This window comes from Panthera uncia (assembly GCF_023721935.1).
Source record: "Panthera uncia isolate 11264 chromosome B2 unlocalized genomic scaffold, Puncia_PCG_1.0 HiC_scaffold_24, whole genome shotgun sequence".
Lineage (NCBI taxonomy): Eukaryota > Metazoa > Chordata > Mammalia > Carnivora > Felidae > Panthera > Panthera uncia.
The window spans coordinates 65,916,869-65,939,648 of NW_026057580.1; the positions used below are offsets into that span (position 1 = coordinate 65,916,869).

Below are 22,780 nucleotides of genomic sequence, written 5' to 3' on the forward strand. Positions count from 1 at the left end.
CTAGTTACCATCCATCACCATACAAAGTTATTATAATGTTACTATGTTCTTTATGCTGTACATTACATCCTCGTGACTTATTTATAACTGGAAGTTTATACTTCTTAATCCCCTTCACCTATTTCACCCATCCCACCCACCCCAGCCCCCCTGGCAACCAATAGTTTATTTCCTGTATGTAAAAGTGTTCCATTCTGTTTGTTCATTCGTTTTGTTTTTTAGATTCCACATATAAGTGACATTATATGACATTTGCTTTTCTGTGTATGACTTATTTCACTTAGCATAATACCCTCTAGGTCCATCCATGTTGTCACAAATGGCAAGATTTCATTCTTTTTTATGGCTGAGTAATATTCACACACACACACACACACACACACACACACACACACCCCATATATAGCATATGGTATATATATTCATCTTCTTTATCTGTTTATCTATCAGCAAATTTTCTTTCTTGTAAGAGAACATTAAAATGTCAGTAAGGAGAAATCTAACTTTACTAAGACATTAACCATATGTAGAGAACTTTAAAAAACTTAATACTGTCCCAGAGAAACATTTATCACTACCTCCTCCTCCACACAAAAAATTCTTATTAATGATTAGTATTATCCTTAATCAATTTAAGTTTCTGGGAATTCATTTAATAAAATTAGTCTTCTTCTGAGATATAACTTTACTTTCTTTAAAAAAATAAACTGCCAGGGTGCCTGGGTGGCTCAGTCGGTTAAGCATCTGACTTCGGCTCAGGTCATGATCTCATGGTCCGTGAGTTCGAGCCCCGCGTCGGGCTCTGTGCTGACAGCTCAGAGCCTGGAGCCTATTTCAGATTCTCTGTCTCCCTCTCTCTCTGCTCCTCCACCTCCACTCATGCTCTTTCTCTCTCAGAAAATAAACATTAAAAAAAAAATTTAAAAACCCTATTTATTTACTTACTTATTTATTTAGAGTGTGCAAGAGCATGAATAAGGGAGAGGGGCAGAAGGAAAGAGAGAGAAGTATCTCAAGCAGGCTTGAGACGTGGGCTCGATGCCATGACCCTGGGATCATGACCTGAGTCAAAATCAAGAGTGGGATGCTCAACCAACTGAGCCACTCAGGCTCCCCTAAACTGCCAAGTCTTTAAATAAAAGGAATTGATTCTCAATATGGAAGATTTGTTTTATCAAAGATAACTCTTGACTTTCAAGAACTTTACCCCCTATAATCAGTTTAAACTATTGTTCATATATATGGTTTGGAAATCATCTATTAGGATTAAAAGAGAGCTAGTAGAAGCCTAGAATGGCAGAAGATCAATTATAGACCCCTGGACATGGTATTCAAGATCTTTCACAAGAGCTGATGCAGTGAAGTGTCTTTTGAAATTGACCTTTGTAGAGCCTTCAAATTTTGAAGAACAAGGTGCAAAAGGATCCTTTTTTTGATGAACAGAATGATTCATAGAATAAAGGCTTCAATCAAATACACAACTATCAAATTAAAAAAACAAAACAAAACAATATACCGTGGGCCTAAAAAGGAAAAAAACCTGCTCACCAGACAAAAGTCAATAAAATGAAAATCTAAAAGTACAAAACTGTGCAGAGACCATGAAGGTACAGGACTCACTGAGGAGGAAGGAAATACCTAATCATTCTTATTTCAACAGGCTTAACTGTTGCTTGGATATGCTAAGTTTTTGTTTTGTATTTTTTTCTTTTTTTTAATCAAATACTGCCACTGAAATCCAGTGCCTAATGGAGCAGATGGTGGAGGTCTTAGTCTCTGGAACATTTATAGTGATGCTTCTGAATGCAAAACACTAAGAGTGGATTTCACAAACCATGAATCTCAATTGATTTTGATGGGAGTAAAGCCTCCATTTTCCCTGAACTTGAACCACACTAAAAGAAAGCATGTGTGAATGATACAAGATAGTTAAGAAAAAGGAACACATTAAATATCATTCCCATAAAGTGAGTGGTTAAAGCAAGTGAATACTTGTTTGTGTCATTACAGCATAATTATATTTGTGCTAAATACCACCATCTTAACCTTATATAAGATTTCATCAGAATAGCTTAAAGTAAGTTAAAACGAATGATTAGAGAAAACAGAAATTTGTCTCAAGGCAGTAAGTCTTGTTTTAAGGTAGGGGCCAGGCTGAGAGCTACTTACAAAAATGTGGATCTAGTTACTGCATCCAGAATATCTCTTCTTCTTAGGTATGTGGGTCTAATCCATGAGTGGCCAGTGTATACGACTATAGCTAGTCATGTATAGTGCAAGACACCCAGAAACCACACGAGGCCTGTACCTTCTGAGGTCTTCTCCTTCCCTAAGACCCAAAGTTCATCAGACCACAGCAGGCATGGTCAAGAGGCAAAACGGACGATGCAGTCATAGAATGGCTTTCCAAGGCAGTGGATCAAACACCCTTCTGCTAACATGTGAATTCCAGTAAAGGAGAGAATTTAGTGAGACCCATCACAGTAGACTATACACACAGAAAACAGGGCAATTTGAGGGTAAATAAAAAGAATGCCCAAATGGTAATAAATCTCTGGTGGGAGATCTGAGATTCTCTATTATTCTATTTTATATAACCAATTCATTTCTTACTGGTTTCCTTTTCACATGAATATAAACTGTGTATTAGAGGTACCCTACCATTTCCTCCCTAAAAATCAGCAGATCGGTCTCATAAAAATATAGCCAAAAGTGTGATGGGGAGATAGGGCAAAATGCTATTTGTCTTCCAGTGTCTATTATCCATATCTTTCAGATTTTTGGCTGCGCATGTGGCTCCCCAAAATGAAGTTTATATTTCCTAGCCTCCCTTATAAGTAGGTGTGGCCATATAATTCAATTCTGGCCAGTAAGTAAGCAGAATGATCTTGAGCAACTTCTAGGAAATGTCTGTAAAGTGGTGATACTATAAAATTTATCAACCAAACTGGGGCACTTGAGAGTAAAAGTGAGTGCTAAAAAATTAAAATTTTACACTTTTTGAAACATGTATTTATTTTTTAAAGTTTATTTATTTTGAGAGAGTGAGCGAGCACACATGCATTAGTTGGGCAGGGGCAGTGAGGGGGCAGGAAGACACCTGAGCAGGCTCTGTGACATTAGCACAGAGCCCTGTGCTTAATAGGCTGAGGCACTCAGGTGCCCTGAAACACGTAGTTATTAACTAATAAATGATTTTATTATGTTGGTGGACTTGTTAACAAGTTCTACTCAAAAACTATTTTCAAAAATGAAATTTAAAAAGAAAGAAAAATATATCCATGTACATTACAACAAAATAAAAAAGAACTTTATATTGATCATCTGAGTGTTAAAAAATAACCAGCAAAATAATTATTCTTGGTAAATATTCACATACTCTAATTCATTTCTAATCTTGTGTAACTGGCATTTTTCTGAAGAATGTGCTTTTATCTTATTTTTTTTGAAAGATTTTATTTTAAAGAAATCTCTACACCCAATGAAGGGCTCGAACCTACAACCCCGAGATCAACAATCACATGCCTCTACTGACTGAGCCAGCCAGATGTCCCTGAAGAATGTGCTTTTAAAAATACAGCATTTAGGGGCACCTGGGTGGTTCAGTCAGTTAAGCATCTGACTTCGGCTCAGGTCACGATCTCATGGTTCATGAGTTTGGGTCCTGCATCGGGTGAGCACGAGCCCCAACTTCAGGTGAACATGAGCCTCACTTTAGATGAGCCCCACTTGTCTCTCTCTCTCCCTCTCTCTGCCCTTGCTCACTTGCTCCTTTTCTCTCTCACAAAAAAAAAATTACAAAGAAAATATGGCATTTAAAAATAAAACTGCCAGCAATATTCTTCACAGTTGCAGTTTATGACTAATATGAAATTACTGATATCTTCATTTGATTTTATTGGTAGACCATAATATTTTTAATTGAGAAAATGCTCATTCTACCAGTTCTGAGTTACCCGGTAAGCTCTAAGCAAATTTCCAAAGTGGAACAGAAACTCAATTCTAATTAAAAAAAAAATTTTTTTTAATGCTTATTTATTTTTGAGAGAGAGAGAGAGAAAGAGAGAGAGAGAGTATGAGTGGGCAAGGGGTAGAGAGAGGGAGACACAGAATCCACAGCAGGATCCAGGCTCTGAGCCGTCAGCACAGAGCCTGTAGCGGGGCTCGAACTCAAGAACCGTGAGGTCATGACCTGAGCTGAAGTCGGACACTTAACCTAGTGAGCCACCCAGGCGCCCCTAATTTTTTTTAAGTGGGCTTCATGCCCAGTGCAGAGCCCAACAGAGGGCTTGAACTCATGACCCTCAGATCGAAACCTGAGCTGAGATCAAGAGTTGGATGGTTACCCAACTGAGCCTGCCACCCAGGTGCCCCTCAATTCTGATTTTTTAAATATTGTAAAGTGTAACTCTTCTAGCCCAAATATTTTCAAGGTACTGTCTTTTTGCTTCCTTCAGAGTACCTTCTTTTGACAAATATTTTTATAAGACAAAGCTTGTCAAATAAATTGTCTCTACAATTCTTTTGAATGCTTTGCTAAAATTAGATGCTACAAAATCTAGGCCTTCTCAATTTCATTTCATTCATGTGTGTGTATAATTTATTCAAAATAGGCGCACTAACAAAAGATTCTTCCTGCAAGGTGAGATATTCCAAATCACAATTACATAATTTAAAATTTTAATCTTGGGTAGCATTTGAGTTCTTACTATTTATTTTGTTGTGCTCCTTCCTTGCTTTTGCAAAGAAAAAATCCAATGGGATTTTCATTAACTGTAATTCCTTGATTGTTTAGGGAATTCATTATAATTCCCTAAAAGTTTCATTTTGTGTTCTATTTGTTGAACCCTTGATTTCAGATTTCCAATTGATTCTGAACAAGATGTCATCAAAATTTATAAAAAAGTTCAATACCATTGTTGGGCATAAAGATTTTGAAAATCTGATGAATGACAGGCAACAAAGACAGAAGGAACATACTACAGTGCTGAACTATGTTTTGTACTCAACACCAAAATCCCCAAAATCATGTAGTTCAAAGACTTGAAGATAAAAATACTCGTAAATATTTATAACAATTCCATCTTTTGCAATTAGTAGAATGTGGACACTTGTTTGGATGCAATTATGAGTTACGGGTATGCCACAACCAGTTCCAAGTACTCCACAGGAATCTCAATGTAGTAAGAACCTTGTTTTTACCACAACACTGTGTGTACCTCAGCAAAATGTGTACTTGTATTATTATTATAAACTAGTAATTTTATCTTCCATGTTGTATTTCAAGCTGAATTTCTGATCTCACTCATAATGGCTTAATCTCTGGTAGAATATACTTTCAGAAGCTTTACCTCGATTCCATGAATGGATGAAAAAAATAAAACATTTTTTGAATTAACTAAAATGATTTAATTATTTGAAGTACCTGATGACAGTCAACTAAAACTGGAATTATCTAACTGTTTGCAAAGTTTTTCTTTGGCCAATGGGGCCAAGAAATATAAAGTTATCGCTTCCCTTATTCCTATGTGCACATAAAAACTTGTAGTCGAAGGGTGCCTGGGTGTCTCAGTCAGTTAAGCATCTGACTCTTGATTTCGGCTCAGGTCATGATCTCATGGTTCACGAGTTCAAGCCCTGCATCGGGCTATGTGTTGATAGCGTGGAGCCTGCTTGTGATTCTCTCCTTCTCTCTGTCCTTCCCCTGCTTGCTCTCTCTCTCTCTCAAAATAAATAAATTTAAAAAAAGCCAGAAAACTCATAGTCGAAAATGAGTGAAATTAATTTAGAAAAATAGACATCTGTCTAAACAAAAGTTAGGCTTCACAGCGAGGTATGTGTATATACCTTCTGCAGTGGCATGTGTGAAACCCTCATCCTCAGGAAGTCTTCTTAAAGTAACTGCTAACTTTGGAAATAGATCCTGATACTTTTTCAGCAGATTTGATACTTCTTGTTTTCATGCGGTCAGTGATAACAAAATGGCCTCCAGAGTGGATAGTAAATGCCAACATTTTATGAGAATTACACATTCCTTACCAACTATCTTAGTACTTAAAAAAAAAAAATGAAATATATAGTTTTTAGCTTATTGTTGCCAGAAGGGTTCACTGCAAAAAACAAAGCGTCGCCAATCAAACAGTTACAGGTTAACACCGCACAAGCAAGGGTGCTCAGTCTACTCTCTACCGCCTCCCCCGATCAGCCTTGATTTTCCATACGTAACTCACAGATACCTAACTGCCACCTTACTCTGCTTCCCACTGAGCTTTTGGACTGGTGACTTGGTGACTCTCAAAGGCCATACATGGGCCGCAGTGCAGTTGGCTGATACATCAAGTGGCCCACTGCTGGGGCAGCAGTGCCAAAAACTTCCACACCTGATACAGGGAGAAGTTAACTGTTAACCTCGACATTCAGGACACTACGTTGTACCACCAACTGCCTTGTGTGCTATCCTTGATTGGGAGGTGTCTGGAAAGTTATTTCTGCTTGTCCTCCAGATTTAATATCACCTTACCATGAGAACACTCTCCACTGTACACGGTTCTCACATACTATTAGCTTAGATGAGACAAAAACTGAGGCGGAGGTTGGAAGTATAAAGTAGACATCTATGAAACCCATCCTGGTTCATTCTAATGTAATTATCAATCGTCCTCTGTTAAGACAAATGTTAAGTCAGATGGGATTCTGGGACAGCAGACATATACTGAGACTGTCCTTAGCAAACCAGGATGTACCCTCATTTGATCTTTAGGAGAAGGAGACCTGTCCTTCTCTGTCCTTCCTCCTCCTCCCTTCCTATTGACCGGAGTGAGAACATGATGACAGCTATTTGGGGCCATAAATAAAGTAGTAAGATAGGGATGGCAGAGGAGTAAGACAGAAAAAGCCCAGGTTCTTGACTTTGTAGACTCAATCCTGGACTGTTTAGTCCTGGATGTTTTTACATGAGAAAGAGTGATTCTGTCTTGTTTAGGCCACTGTTATTTTACAGCTAAGCCTGATTCAAATTCATATATAAAGAATAACTCTATAATCTTTCTAGAAACCAGCTTGCCAATACGCTAAAAATGTTTAAGCCCTTTGAACCACTTTTAGGTATTTATCTTAACAAAATAATCTGGAATGAGGAAAATTGATATGTAAAGATGTTTACTGCATATCTATTTATGACAGTAAAAAATCAGAAGCAACTTAAATTCCAAAAATGAGAAATTTGTTAAAGAAGTGATATTACATCTAAATAACTGAATATTGGGGCGCCTGAGTGGTTCAGTGGGTTAAGCATCCGACTTTGGCTCAGATCATGATTTTGCAGTTCGTGAGTTCGAGCCCTGTGTCGAGCTCTGTGCTGACAGCTCAGAGCCTGGAGCCTGCTTTGGATTCTGTGTCTCCCTCTCTCTCTGCCCTTTCCCTGTTCATGCTCAGTCTCTGTCTCACAAAAATAAACCAACAAATAAATAAATAAATAAATAACTGAATATTACGCAACCATTAACAAGTTTGTGAAAAGTGTTAATAACATGGGAACGTGCCCACATCATAATATGAAGCAGGAAAAAATAGGCAGGATTAAAAAAACCTTATAATGTTAGTTCTCACCTATGTTACAACATGAAGGTAGGAGTAAGCAAACAAACAAAAAGCCTGAGAGGAAATACATCACAATATTAACTAACAGTGGTTGTCTCTGGATAGTGAGATAATAGGTAGTATTTGTTTATAGATATACTTTGTGTTATTTAACCATACTGATATAGTTAACAAATAATTAATTACAACCAGCAGAAAAAGAAGTTAATTTTAAAACTCTTTCTTGGCATTTGTGTTTTACCTGATGTGGACATTGCCACCACCATCATCCCAATTTTACTGAGCATCCACACGTGGGGGGCTGGGGCAGCAGGGCATACAGACCTCCACAACTCCAGCAGTCAACCAAGAGCCACCTAAAGGTCACCCAGACATAAGCAAACCCTGCCCGGTATTACCTTGGTGTTCTGTAGCAGAGCTAGTCCGTTGCAGGCATTTGCTAGAAGAAAGTCTCCACTCAGGATAGCTATTTTATTTCCAAATTGCATGTCTTTCAGTGGTCCATCAGAGGATTGCAATTCACTTAAATTTACTATCCCACGATGTACGAGGAGAGCAGTGTGGATAAGTTCTGTGATCTCTGCCAAACTTCTTTGACTAAAACGTGAAAGTAAGACTTGTCTGAGTGTCAAGAAAACCATCATATCGGTAATGTCAGACTTCAGTTTTTAACAATAAAATATTTCAATGGCTAGTCTCTCTCTCTCTCTCTTTTTTAGATTATTCTTTTTTAATGCAGTTTTTTTTGGGGGGGGGTCCAAAAATATCACGTGACCTTTATTTTTTTTTATTTTTTTTATTTTTTAATATATGAAATTTACTGTCAAATTGGTTTCCATACAACACCCAGTGCTCATCCCAAAAGGTGCCCTCCTCAATACCCATCACCCACCCTGCCCTCCCTCCCACCCCCCATCAACCCTCAGTTTGTTCTCAGTTTTTAACAGTCTCTTATGCTTTGACTCTCTCCCACTCTAACCTCTTTTTTTTTTTTTCCCTTCCCCTCCCCCATGGGTTTCTGTTACGTTTCTCAGGATCCACATAAGAGTGAAACCATATGGTATCTGTCTTTCTCTGTATGGCTTATTTCACTTCGCATCACACTCTCCAGTTCCATCCACGTTGCTACAAAAGGCCATATTTCATTCTTTCTCATTGCCACATACTATTCCATTGTGTATATAAACCACAATTTCTTTATCCATTCATCAGTTGATGGACATTTAGGCTCTTTCCATAATTTGGCTATTGTTGAGAGTGCTGCTATAAACATTGGGGTACAAGTGCCCTATGCATCAGTACTCCTGTATCCCTTGGATAAATTCCTAGCAGTGCTACTGCTGGGTCATAGGGTAGGTCTATTTTTAGTTTTCTGAGGAACCTCCACACTGCTTTCCAGAGCGGCTGCACCAATTTGCATTCCCACCAACAGTGCAAGAGGGTTCCTGTTTCTCCACATCCTCTCCAGCATCTATAGTCTCCTGATTTCTTCATTTTGGCCACTCTGACTGGCGTGAGGTGATAGCTGAGTGTGGTTTTGATTTGTATTTCCCTGATAAGGAGCGATTTTAATGCAGTTTTTAATAGAGGCCTCTCTACTGATCACTTTGGCATCTATACTCAGATTTTTTTTTTCAGTATTTACTTATTTTTGAGAGAGAGAGAGACAGAACATGAGTGGGGGAAGGTCAGAGAGAGAGGAATACACAGACTCCAACCCAGGCTCCAGGCTCTGAGCTGTCAGCACAGAGCCTGACATGGGGCTTGAACTCAGGAACTATGAGATCATGACCTGAGCCGAGATCAAGAATTGGACACTTAACCAACTGAGCCACCCAGGCACCCCTATAAGCAGATCTCGACATGTTCCTTCCCTGGAACATTCCTCACCCTCCATGCCATGAATAACCAGGATTCCTCAGAGAGAAGCTGGGCAGTGGAGGCCACCCTCCAGAGATCCATTTAGATGATCTGTTCTCAGCATACCTTTCCCACCTCTGTAATTTTAGGATATCTAAAAATCCTTACTAGGATCTAATGAAACTCCAATTTAAGGGGGGGAACATAACCTGTGTCAAGCATTAAGCCAAGCACTTCTACACATTATCTTTTTTAACCCTAATGCAAAGCTATGGGATTTACAGAGATGAATAAAATGTGGTCTCTTCCTTCAAAGACCTTACATTTCAGAATACAAAGCCAAGATATATAGCTACAGTAGTAAAGAAAATAGAGAAGGCCCTTGAGGAGCCTATAGTATAGTACTGTATCAGGTGGGATCTCAAGAAATGTTTCTTTTTTAATACTTTTCTATAGTTTGGACATTTTCTCTAATAACAAAAGCATTATTTTAAAATCATAAAAAAATTATTAAAATATTTAAATTTCACAACCATCCTATGATAGGTATTACTAATTCCTTTTTACAGGTGAGAAAATTGCTGCACACCGTTAAATGATTTTCCCAAAGGCACACAGTAACGTAGAGCTCGAAATCTGTTGGAATCTGTTATAAACAGCTTCATGTGAATAACACCTCTTGGCTTCCATGCCCCTGTGTTGTCCCATCCACACTAACGCTGGGTTTGGCCATATTAACTGACTTTGGCCAAAAAGACCTTAGCAAACATGACACAAGCAAGCCTAAAAAATGCTTCTGTATTAAGACTCGTCCAAAGCAGTCACATGAGTGACCCTAGGTAGAAGAACCATCTGGTCAATCCACAGAATGTGCAATAAAATGACTATTTCAAATTAGTAAATTATAGGGTAGTTTGCTAGGCAGCAACAGATATCTGATACAGAAACTAGTATATCTGGGATGGCGTGCTGTTCAACAAAAGCCTAAAATATGTGTCAGTGGCTTTGAGTCTGAATGGTGGGTTCTAAATGTGAAAGCTAAAGAGACAGCAAATTCTTAGTGGAAGCTAGAAAGGCAGTGAAGAAATTGTTACTGGAGACTGAGAAGGGACATGTTATGTTAGAAGGTAGTGAAACAACTGGCAAAACTATTGCCTATGGTAACTTGAAAAATAGAAAACGTATAATAAAATTATGTATCTGGATAAGAGGATTACCAGGCAGAATGATGAAATGTCATCTGGATTATTTCAGCTGTGTACAAGGTACAAGGTACAAGAGAGATGAGCTAAAGGGAGAATTGTGAGTTTGGAAGCAGTTTAGAGGACCTTGCTAGTTTGAAAAGAAAACCTTCATATTTCCAGTCTCTTCAGAAAAAAAGACTTCAAAGAAAGAAATGGTATTAGGAAAAAAAATCAAATCAAAACTACAGCTATAAGACCTTTTCTAAAGACCTAACAAATTTAAGTTGATGCCTGATTGACCCTTTGGCTAGACAAAAGGTCTCTAAGAATTTTAAGGGTATTGTCCCATAGGAGCCTTATACTCAACCTAAAGTAGACATGTATACCTCAAAAAAGAACTATGGATATGTCTTTTAGGGTACGGAATGAACGTTAATGATATTCACAGAAATCCCAAAAAGCTTTTGAGGGAGTTGTATGAGCTTCAACTCAAGTGACAGTTGACAGTTCAAAAGGAAGAAAGGAAAAAGAAAAAAGAAAAAAAGGAGCTTCTAAACCAACTTTCCATGGACAAGCAATCAGGCTGAGACAGCTACTCAAATACAAGTATGAGTCATCTTTTTTTTTTTTTTTTAAATGTTTATTTGAGAGACTTTGTGTGAGTGCACGAGTACACTAGTGGGAGAGGGGCAGAGACAGCGAGAGAGAATCCCAAGCAGTCTCCCCATTGTCAGCCCAGAGCCTGACACAGGGCTCAATCTCATAAACCATGAGATCATGACCTGAGCTGAAATCAAGAGTCAGACACTTAATTGACTGAACCACCCAGGCACCCCATCTTGTCTCTTTTTTTAATTGGAAGTATAGTTGACACATAGTGTTACATTAGTTTCAGGTGTATAACATAGTAATTTGACAAGTCTATATGTTATGCTATTTTACCACAAGTATAGCTATCTCTAAATCATTTCTTTCTGAAAATTTTCAGGGAAAATAGTTTGGAGGGCAAAGGATTCTGGAGTACAATGGTTGGGGAATCTCTCCCAGGAAACAGTCTGGGCCCTAGTCAAAAAATATTCTTCACTTCTAGAGTAGGAGGTCCTGATAATAGGTGCCCAGCTGGATTTCAGAATTACTATGGGCAAATGATTGTTATGTGCTTCCCAATTCTCCCTCTTTAAAAAAAATTTTTTTTAATGTTTATTTATTTTTGACAGAGAGAGAGAAATGGAGCATGAGCCGGGGACGGGCAGAGAGAGAGGGAGACACAGAATCCGAAGCAGGCTCCAGGCTCCGAGCTGTCAGCACAGAGCCCAATGTGGGGTTTAAACTCACAGACTGTGAGATCATGACCTGAGCCAAAATCAGACACTCCACCGACTGAGCCACCCAAGCGCCCCATTAATGGAAGTGACTATTGTGGTTGTCTTGTTCCTGACTCACTATTCCAAACTGGATGTGTAGTAATGGTAGGGGTAGTAACTTATCCTTTTAGTTCCTTGGACTGAGGAGCTGCACCCCTGGAGCCACATCCACATTTGGACCTAATGAAACTTATGAGATTATGAGATCACGGACCTTGAGCTCGATGCCATGAAATACACGAGACTTTGGGGCTTAGGGAGGTGGTAAGTATATTTTGCATAAGGAAGAAATGTGGATCATGGGGACCTGAAGGTGGACTGTGGCAGATGGTTATACCAATGTCCACCAATGAATCATACCTCCTGACATCCATGTCACATATCCTCCTTGATTAACTCTGAGTTGATTATATGACTTGTTTGGCCAATAGAAAACCAGCAAATGCAGGATAAAATCCAAAGGTCTTGTAAGTGTTTTGCACTGGGGATTACCCTCTCGGTATGCTATCCCAAGACTACTTGTGAAGAAACCTAATCTAGCCTCCTTAAGAATGGAAGACAACATGGAGAAAGGCCTACCTTTCCTAACCATGCCCACCCTCCAGTTGACCTACCAAGCAAATGCAGCCACATAAATAAACCCAGGAGAAACCAGCAGACGATGAGTTCAGCCAACCTACAGAACTATGAGAAATAAAATGGTTACAGTTTTAAGTCACCAAGTTTTGGGGCAGTTTGTTATGTAACAACATATAACCGATAGAGACTTCAAAGTTCAACCTGTTTCCACTATACCTAGGCTGCTTCCTAGATATGCCAGTTGAAAGATTCTTACTTGACATATCTTTGAAAGCCATGGAAAGAAAAGCAAAAACGAACTACTGGGACCTCATCAAGATAAAAAGTTTCTGCACAGAAAAGGAAACAATCAACAAAACTAAAAGGTAACTGACAGAATGGGAGAAGATATTTGCAAATGACATATAGAATAAAGGACTAGTATCCAAAATCTATAAAGAACTTACCAAACTCAACACCTGAAAAACAAATAATCCAGTGAAGAAATGAGAAGACATGAATAGACACTTTTCCAAAGAAGACATCCAGATGGCTAACAGACACATGAAAAGATGCTCAACATCGCTCATCATCAGGGAAACACAAATCAAAACACAATGAGATACCACCTCACACCTATCAGAAAGGCTAAAATTAACAACTTAGGAAACAACAGATGTTGGCGAGGATGTGGAGAAAGGGAACCCTATTGCACTGTTGGTGGAAATGCAAACCGGTGCAGCCACTCTAGAAAACAGTATGGAGGTTCCTAAAAAAATTAAAAATAGAACTACCCTAAAAAAAAAAACAAAACAAAAAAAAACAACAACAACAACAACAAAAACCCTACCCTACAATCCAGCAATTGCATTACTACAATTGGATACATTTGGTATCCAAAGGATACCAAAATGCTAATTCGAAGGGGCACATGCACCCCAATGTTTAGAGTAGTACTATCAACAACAACCAAATTATGGAAAGAGCCCAGATATTTATGAACTGATAAATGGATTACAATGTGGTGCGTGCGCACACGTAATGGAATATTACCCAGCGATGAAAAAGAAAATGAAATCTTGCCATTTTTAGCAATGTACATGGAACTGGAGGATATTCTGCTAAGTGAAATAAGTCAGTCAGAGAAAGATGTATCACATGATTTCATTCATATGTGGAATTTGAGAAAATTAACAGATGAACATAGGGGAAGGGAAGGAAAAATAAGAAAAAAACAGAGAGGGAAGCAAACCATAAGAGACTCTTAAATACAGAGAACAAACTGAGGGTTGATGGGGGTAGGGGTGGAGTGAGGGGTATGGGTTAATTGGGCAACGGGCATAAAGGAGGACACTTTGCAGGATGAGCACTGGGTGTTATATGTAAGAGATGAATCATTGGGTTCTACTCCTGAAGTCAAGACTACACTGTATGTTAACTTGAGAATAAAAATAATATATAAATAAATGAATAAATAAATAGGGCATTTCATTCAAATTTGAGAAAACTTAGAAACTAAGTATAAAGTATAAGAAAAAGTATTTAAAAATATAAACAATTTTCTCTGAATAAGGTACATTTGTGCTGGGCCATGGGTGATAGGTATGATTTCTATAGCTGGAGATAAAGGGTAGAGAAAAGACAGTGATTAGGAATCCTAGAATAAGGGAGAAGAGAAATCAAGGCTTGGTGAAGGCAAGAGGAGAAAATGTGACCAGAGGGTGAGGAGGTGAGTTTGGCCAGAGTATAGGGTCTGTATGGATAAGTGACTAGGTTACATTAGGATAAAGGGTCTGTACTTTGTTACACACGTAGTGCTTTTGAGAAGGAGGGATGATACATTTTTAAAAAATGATTTAGGAAAAATATTCTGAAGGTGATATGTAGAAGAATATGAAAAAGTAGATAATGAAAGTACAGAGATGGGGGGTGGGGGGAAAGAAGCTATTACAAAGATCCAAGGGAAATGTAACAAAAGGGCTTGACCTAAAGGTCAAATTTAAGCATTTGACTTAGGACAACCTTAAGATATGGAGACAAAAAAATACACAATAAACGGTACTAGATTAACAACTATGATACAATAATTACATAAAGACACAATTATATAAAATAAAGAAGCCAGACAACTAGGCATCTACAAAAAAAAAAAATATCACATTTTTAATTTCCTTTGTTAAAAAACAGTATTTGTAAAAATGACCCAGTGGACATTCTGCACTTGATTACAAATTGGGGAGTAGGAGAAAATGAACCAGTGAGTTAAGCAGCTTCTAAAGAAAGAATAAATCTGTGGTTTCAATGAGAACCTCAGTACATCCCAAAGAAAATCACCAGTGATGGAAGCTTAGAGGTCTAGTGAGAAATTAACAGAAAACATTTAAAAACAAACAAACAAACATTTAAAATTATGTTGTAAAAAAGTAACTGAAGGAAAAATGTATTTTTATCCTGTTCTCCAGTTTACAATACCAATCACTGTAAAAATCCATATTGTCATATTTCACAAAAATTGCACAATGGGACTGTGGGCAAGTATATTAACTCAGGAAAGGTTAAGCACTGGGCAGCTGTCTCATTCAGTCAGCTTATGAAAGAACGTAATAAGCAGGCATGCAAAAACTTGTAGGTGTTCTGAATTACCCTGAGGATGAAACTAAGTGATTATGAGCTTTTAATGAAGACACTTCTTATCATAAAGCAGCATTCATTAAATAAATAGCAATCTTTAAATGCCACATGGTCAGAATCAACAAAAACATTGCAATAGTAAAAATGAAAAGCCATAATTTGTACAATAACCACAATTTACAAAGAACTTTCATTTATATTATCTACTTGTAATTCTAATTACAGCAGGTCTGGGGAGGTCAAATACTTGATCAAGAACATTTAGTTTGTAAAGGACAAAGTTGGAACTCAGAGCCACCTTGTCATAATGACCAGCGATAATTTAAAATGTTTATTTACATAATGAATAGTAAATGAGGAGGGAAAAAAAGGCCAAAGTTACCAATGTTACCAACATTGGTATATGCCCACCAAAACGTGTCCAATTTTCATCCCTAGTTCTAAGCACTACGGAAGAGAATTTTCTAGGAGAGAGTATATTATAAATAGATTTGACTCTTTTTGTTGATAATAACTGGGAAAAGTAATCAAGTTGTTTCCAACTCATTTGATCAGAACCATATATCAAGTGATGTAGTCCAGTCAGGAACCTGGATAACAGTGCTACTTCTGTCGGTAACATCACACAGTTCAGGGGCAAATTCCTTAAACTCTTAGGACCTGGGTCTTCTCATCACTGAAAGAGAAACAATTCTTTCCAGTTCCCAAATCCTAAGATTCAGGGCTTGAAAGTAAATAATTACCTAGACTGGCAGTTAACAGTTACAAAGAGACAAAAATATTACTAACACTACTTTTCTACAAAAAATAGAAATGAAATGATCTGTCATCTTTTAAATCTGTCCTGCAATTCCACTATCTGGTACTGTGCTCTCAATTTCTAAGATTTTATCATCAGATAAACAACTCTAGATCACATTATGCAAGAGTATAATTTAGTGTACAGCAGAGAAGTGACAGTATGAAAGAATCTGGGACATTTTTCTTCTCATTATCTTCTTCCTGTTTTAGCCACCCAAAGCAATCTAGTAAACTTTCAATGTACTGGATTTTAAAAATTATCTTAAATAAAAGTCTTCATGCCATTTTATGTACATATATTTTAGTACTCTTGGGTATTTTTCATGCTAAATCTTGATTGGAAAAGAGTCACAAATGAATACCACTTATGTTAAATAATCAGAGTAGGGAAGTAATTACCACATTGAATGAAACTGAGGATTAATCAATGTTTCTACAAAAATTTCCACCAAATCACTTTCTTTCAGTTATATTAAACAACTCCATCTGTTTTGATCCATTTTGCCCCAACATTTCTCCAAATTTTTTAGCATCCTAGTTTTAGACTTAAGGATGGAAGACATAGCTAGTTACCTTTCCATTCTTATGTTCCTCACTACCAATATATGTTTGATTATATATAAAGTGACAATGTACTCACTTAAAAATACCTCTCCAAGATGTCTTGAGGCTAGTAGTAATCATGTTGCACCATCTGGCCAAAGAATGTAAGCAGAAACCTACTAGGTAGGATTTCTGAGAAATCTCCCGAGTTCCTGATGTTAGGGGACAGATTCAGCTGGTTCGCATCTTTGGCAATCTGGGTTTACCCCTTCTTTCTGTCTGGAAGATGGCACAGCTACCTGGGAGTGCAGAAGAGACTTAAGGATCCTAAAGAGGGCCCCCAACCTAAGGAGAGTAGGGCAGGAAGAACGGAGAAGTCTGAGGCCCTAATGACTTACTTCTTTGAGAGTTATATCAGCTCTGATGTGCCCACCTCTAGACTTGTTAGCTAAGATAAACACTGCACTCTTTTAACCTACTGTTGTTAGAGTCCTGTTCTATGCAGCCAGATAGCTTCCTGAAAGATATGCTTAATGAAAACTACACCACAAAAGATGGTAAAGAGTTTATGTTCATACACCTACATTCTGGTTTTATTCACTTGATATTATCCCTTGTAGATAGTTCTACATCATCTACAAACAGAGAATCTCCTTGTTCTTCTTTTTTTTTTTCTTTTTAAATAGAATCTCCTTGTTCTATTTAACATTTCTATAGAGGTCCACTGTGTAGTTGTGCCATACGACTTTTTTTATTCTTTGCCATACAACTTTTGCTGTCATAGGGTGAGTGATAAATAGATTTCTGTATAAGGAACTTTTAAGACTCGGCCCACGTGTCACTTCTGTGATGTTTTCCCATACTTTCCAGAGTTAACTCCTCCTGTGCTTGAAAGTCTTTGAACATAGCTATCATTTATTGTACTATCCTGTAATTATTTCTTTAGCCCTCTATCTTCCTGCTCCCTCTCTCCCTCACTTCACTGTAAATTACACTATCCTATTTCTCTAGGCTGGCTACAAATATTTGTTAAATGAATAACTCTTTAATTAGCAATCAATTTTATAAAGGTATAGGGGATTATTCTCATTCCTCCTTTCAAAAGGGAAGGATGATATAAACTAAAAAGTCAGGTTCATAGCATCAAAGTGACCCCAGAGGTCAATTAACCTCAATCACCCCTTTCAGGGATGGATGAGTGATAACTACCTCACAGGAGCCAGGTTTGCTGATAAATAGTTTTAATTATTAGACGTTGTTTTTTATATTTTTGTTTGTTTGTTTTTTTGTGTTTTTTTTTGTGTGTGTGTTCTTTATATTAATGTGAAGTCTCTTAAAATGTTTTACACTTTTAAGTTGGTGTTAAAACAGAAGGGTCAATTATGTTTCACTACATAGGCAAGGGAGATAAAAAAAACCAATGGAGTCTTCTCTTTCTTTCTTACTCTATTTTTTTTCCTTTTTCTTCCTCCTTCCCTCCTTGCTTTCCTTCTTTTTGAGAGGATTAAGAAAACACAGAAAAGTACAGAAAATAATACAATAAATGACTAATATTCCATTTAGAAATAACAAATGTTTGGGGCACCTTGGTGGCTCAGTCGGTTAAGCATCCGACTTTGGCTCAGGTCATGATCTCAGCATTGGTGGGTTTGAGCCCCATGGTGGGCTCTGTGCTGACAGCTCAGAGCCTGGAGCCTCCTTCAGATTCTGTGTGTGTGTGTGTGTGTCTCTCTTTCTCCCCTCCCCTGCTCATGTTCTGTCTGTCTCTCTCTCTCTCTCAAAATAAACATCAAACACAACAACAACAAAGGTTTTACACTGTCATTTAGAACAGTTTTTAAAGACACATTTTAAAAAATGTTTATTTATTTTTGAGAGAGAGAGAGAGTGCACACATGCACGTGTGTGAGCAGGGGAGGAGCACAGAGTGAGAAGGAGAGAGAGAATCCCAGGCAGGCTCTGTGCTGTCAGCGCAGAGTCAGACGTAGGGATCAATCTCACGAACCATGAGATCATGACTTGAGTTGGGATCAAGAGTTGGATGCCTAACAGACACTTAAGTGAATGGAACAGAATAGAGAACCCAGAAATGGACCCACAGATGTATGGCCAACTAATCTCTGACAAAGCAGGAAAGAATATCCAATGGAATAAAGACAGTCTCTTCAGGAAAATTGTTGGGAAAATTGTACAGTGACATGCAAAAGAATGAACCTGATCCACTTTCTTATACCATACACAAAAATAAATTCAAAATGGATGAAACCCTAAATGTAAGACAGGAAGCCTTCAAAATCCTCGAGGAGAAAGCAGGCAAAACCTCTTTGACCTCGACCGCAGCAACTTCTTACTCAACACATTTCCAGAGGCAAGGGAAACAAAAGCAAAAATGAACTACTGGGACCTCATCAAGATAAAAAGCTTTTGCATGGAGAAGGAAACAATAAGCAAAACTAAAAGGCAAGCAATGGAATGGGAGAAGATATTCAAATGACATATAAAATAAAGGGTTAGTATCCAAAATCTGTAAAGAACTTATCAAACTCAACACCGAAAAAACAAATAATCCAGTGAAGAAATGGGCAAAAGACATGAATAGACACTTCTCCAAAGAAGACATCCAGATGGTTAACAGACACATGAAAAAATGATCAACATCATTCATAATCAGGGAAATACAAATTAAAACCACAATGAGATACCACCTCACTCTAGTCAGAATGGCTAAAATTAACAACTCATGCAACAACAGATGTTGGCAAGGATGCAGAGAAAGAGGATCTCTTTTGCACTGCTGGTGGGAATGCAAGCTGGTGCAGCCACTATGGAAGAGTATGGAGGCGCCTCAAAAAATTAAAAGTAGAACTACTCTACGACCTAGCAATTGCACTACAAGGTATATACCCAAGGGATACAGGCATGCTGTTTTGAAGGGGCACATGCAACCCAATGTTTACAGAAGAGCTATTGTCAACAGCCAAATTATGGAAAGAACCCAAATGTCCTTTGACAGATGAATTGATAAAGAAGATGGGTGTGTGTGTGTGTGTGTGCGCGCGCGCACACACACACACAATGGAGTATTACTCAGCAATCAAAAAGAATGAAATCTTTCCATTTGTAACAACGTGGATGGAACTAGAGGGTATTAGGCTAAGTGAAATAAGTTAGAGAAAGACAAGTATCATATGACTTCACTTATATGAGGAATTTAAGATACAGGATGAACATAAGGGAAGGGAAGTAAAAAGAATATAAAAACAGAGAGGGGGACAAAACAAAAGACTCTTAAATACAGAGAACAAACTGAGGGTTGCTGGAGGGGCTTTGGATGGGGGGATGGGCTAAATGAGTAAGAGACATTAAAGGAAGACACTTGTTGAGATGAGTACTGGGTGTTATACATAGGGGATGAATCAGTGAAATCTACTCCTGAAAACATTGTTGCACTGTATGCTAAATAACTTGGATGTAAATTAAAAGAGAAAAAACAAAGAGTCAGATGCCGGGTGACTGAGCCACCCGAGCACCTCAAATATGCATTTTTTAAAAAACCTTTTTGTCCTGGGAATTTTCAAATATACCAAAGTGGAAAATACAGCATAAGGAACCTGTGTGGACCCTAATTTTGTTTCAGCTGCACCTTTCACTCTTTTTTAGATTGTTTTGAAGTAAATGCACATATCATGTCATTTGACATGAAAATACTGAAAATACTTCAAATATCCAATTTTTAAAATGCCTAGAAGCAATTATGGTTCCCACTTACTAAATTATTTATTACTAAAAATGAAAAAGATCAGCAATTAATAACTAAATTATTAATTACTTTGAGTCAATTAATTACTGTATGCTGAGTACTTTATGTAATATGATTTTGCAAGCATAACAATAATTCAATGAATAGATTAATAAATAAAATAAGGTAAAACTCACAACAGCTCTCTGAGGTAAGCATTATTATATCTACTGTGCAGAAAGGAGTTTGGCTGGCAGGCTAACTTGCTCAAGTTCACATAGTGAACTTGTGAACACTAGTGAAATGCAGAGCCACAAGCTTGGGGCTCTCTGATTCTAAAGCCCTGGCTCCTTGCATATCAAAAGCAAACTAATAAAAATCCCAAATACAAAATGTACAAAATTCAGGGTTTTCTAAATATGTTAAGATGGTAGGCAAGAATCATTTATTAAAAATCATTTTCTTTGAAGGTGCAGGGGGTGCTCAGTTGTTTGAGTGTCCGACTCTTGATTTTGGCTGAGGTCATGACCCCAGGGTCATTGGATCGAGCTCCGTGCTGAGCGTGGAGCCTGCTTAAGATTCTCTCTCTCTCTGACTCTGAAAAAATGAGAACAAACTGAGGGCTGATGGGGGGTGGTAGCGAGAGGAGGGTGGGTAATGGGTATTAAAGAGGGCATCTTCTGGGATGAGCACTGGGTGTTGTATGGAAACCAACTTGACAATAAATTTCATATATTAAAAAAAAAATTATCTCTCTCTTTCTCTGCTCTTCTCCTCTGATCATGTACACTCTCTCTAAAGTAAAAATTTTGCGGGGGGCGCCTGAGTGTCAGTTAGTTAAGTTAAGTTAGTGTCAGTCAGTTAAGTGTCCAATTTTGGCTCAGGTCATGATCTCACAGTTTGTGGGTTTGAGCCCCGCATCGGGCTCTCTGCTGGCAGCTCAGAGCCTGGAGCCTGCTTTGGATTCTCTGTCTCCGTCTCTCTCTCTGCCCCTCCCCTGCTTGTGCATGCTCTCTCTCTAGCTCTCTTTAAAAAAATAAATAAAATTAAAAAAATTTTAATGGTTAAAATCATTTTCTGAATCTTAAAATATTTTTTTAATTGGAAAGCTAACTTTTATGATGTCAGAATAAATTTGAAAATTTCAAAGAAAATTTTGGAAAAGAAAACAAGATGCCTGCCACTCTAGATTTTAAAACTTACTATTAAGTTATTGCAACTTCAAAACGTATAGTAATATCCCAAGAAAAAACTATTAGTGGAATGGAATCCAGAAAGAGATCTAAATATATTTGGAAAACTAATTATTTATGGTAAAGATAACATTTCATATTGTTATGGAAAAGATGGATTATTCCTACAAAAGATGTTAGGGCAAATGGCTATAGGTTCAGGGAAAAAGTAATAAAGTTAGATCCCTACCTTGCACCATAGATAAGCATATATTTAGATAGATTAAAGATCTAAATGTGAAAAACTATGAATCTAGGAAAACATTTGTATGACCTTAGGGGGAGAAAGCCTTGTAAAATAAAATGGGAAGTCAGAAAGCCATAATAAAAATAATGGATAAATCTGAGTAGCTAAAATGTACAATAATGTTTATTAGTAAAATAAAACATAAAAAAGACTCAGGAAAATACAGACTTGGAATAGAGTAGTTGCAACACATACAATAGACAAAAGGGTGTATTCAAAATATGTGTGGAGCTTACTGGACAAGAAATTAATAAGAAAAAGATAAACAGCTCAAGCGCAGAATAGGAAAGGCTATGAAGACGTAATTCCAGAAGAAATACAAATAGCCAAAATCCATATAAAATGATGCTTAACCTCACTAGTAATTTGGAAAAGGAGTATTATGAGACAATATTTGTAGTCCATTAGCTTTGCAAAAATGAAAAAGATCAGAAACGAGGCAAGCAGGAGATGAAGAAACATGTGGCCCATCACTCCTTCGCTAAAAAGTTAGCAATGGCTCCTCATCTCGCTGAAGTCCCTACAATGGACTCCAAGGTCCAACACAATCTGCCCCAGCTCTTCTACCCCCTTACCTCTCTGAATTCATTTGTTGCCTTCTTTCCTCCTCATTCGCTCTTCTCCAGCGACGACAGATCACGTGGCTTTCCTTGAACACACCAAACCTGTTCTTGCCACAGGGCCTCTGCCCTTTCCTCTGTCTGTCCCAGTCTTCCCTTATGTATCTAACAAGGCTTAGTCACCTGCTTCCTTCAGGTCCCCACAAAGTGCATCTGTTCAGTTAAGGCCTTCTCTGACCACTCCACTTACGATAGCAACCCTCCCATATCCACCAGCACTCCCTAGACCTGCTTCCTGCCTTTTCTCCCCCTCCAATGCACTCATTATCCTCTGACATGTGAGCATTTTATGTCTGTGTTTTGTTTCTCTACAGCCCCATAGAAAGCAAGTTCTTAAGGGTAAACGGAGGGGAGGATGGAGAAATGCAGATAAGAGAAAAAGAGTTCTTAAAATATACTTTA

General features: G+C 37.8%; 1 protein-coding gene across 1 annotated transcript in view; it reads right to left on the reverse strand.

Moving 5' to 3' along the window:
• PDSS2 (decaprenyl diphosphate synthase subunit 2) overlaps nt 1–22,780 on the reverse strand; it is a 263,597-nt gene that overhangs the window by 98,775 nt on the left and 142,042 nt on the right. Inside the window, exon 3 of the mRNA XM_049654088.1 lies at nt 7,998–8,196. Coding sequence (XP_049510045.1) covers nt 7,998–8,196 — 199 coding nt within the window. The remainder of the gene's footprint in view (nt 1–7,997; nt 8,197–22,780) is intronic.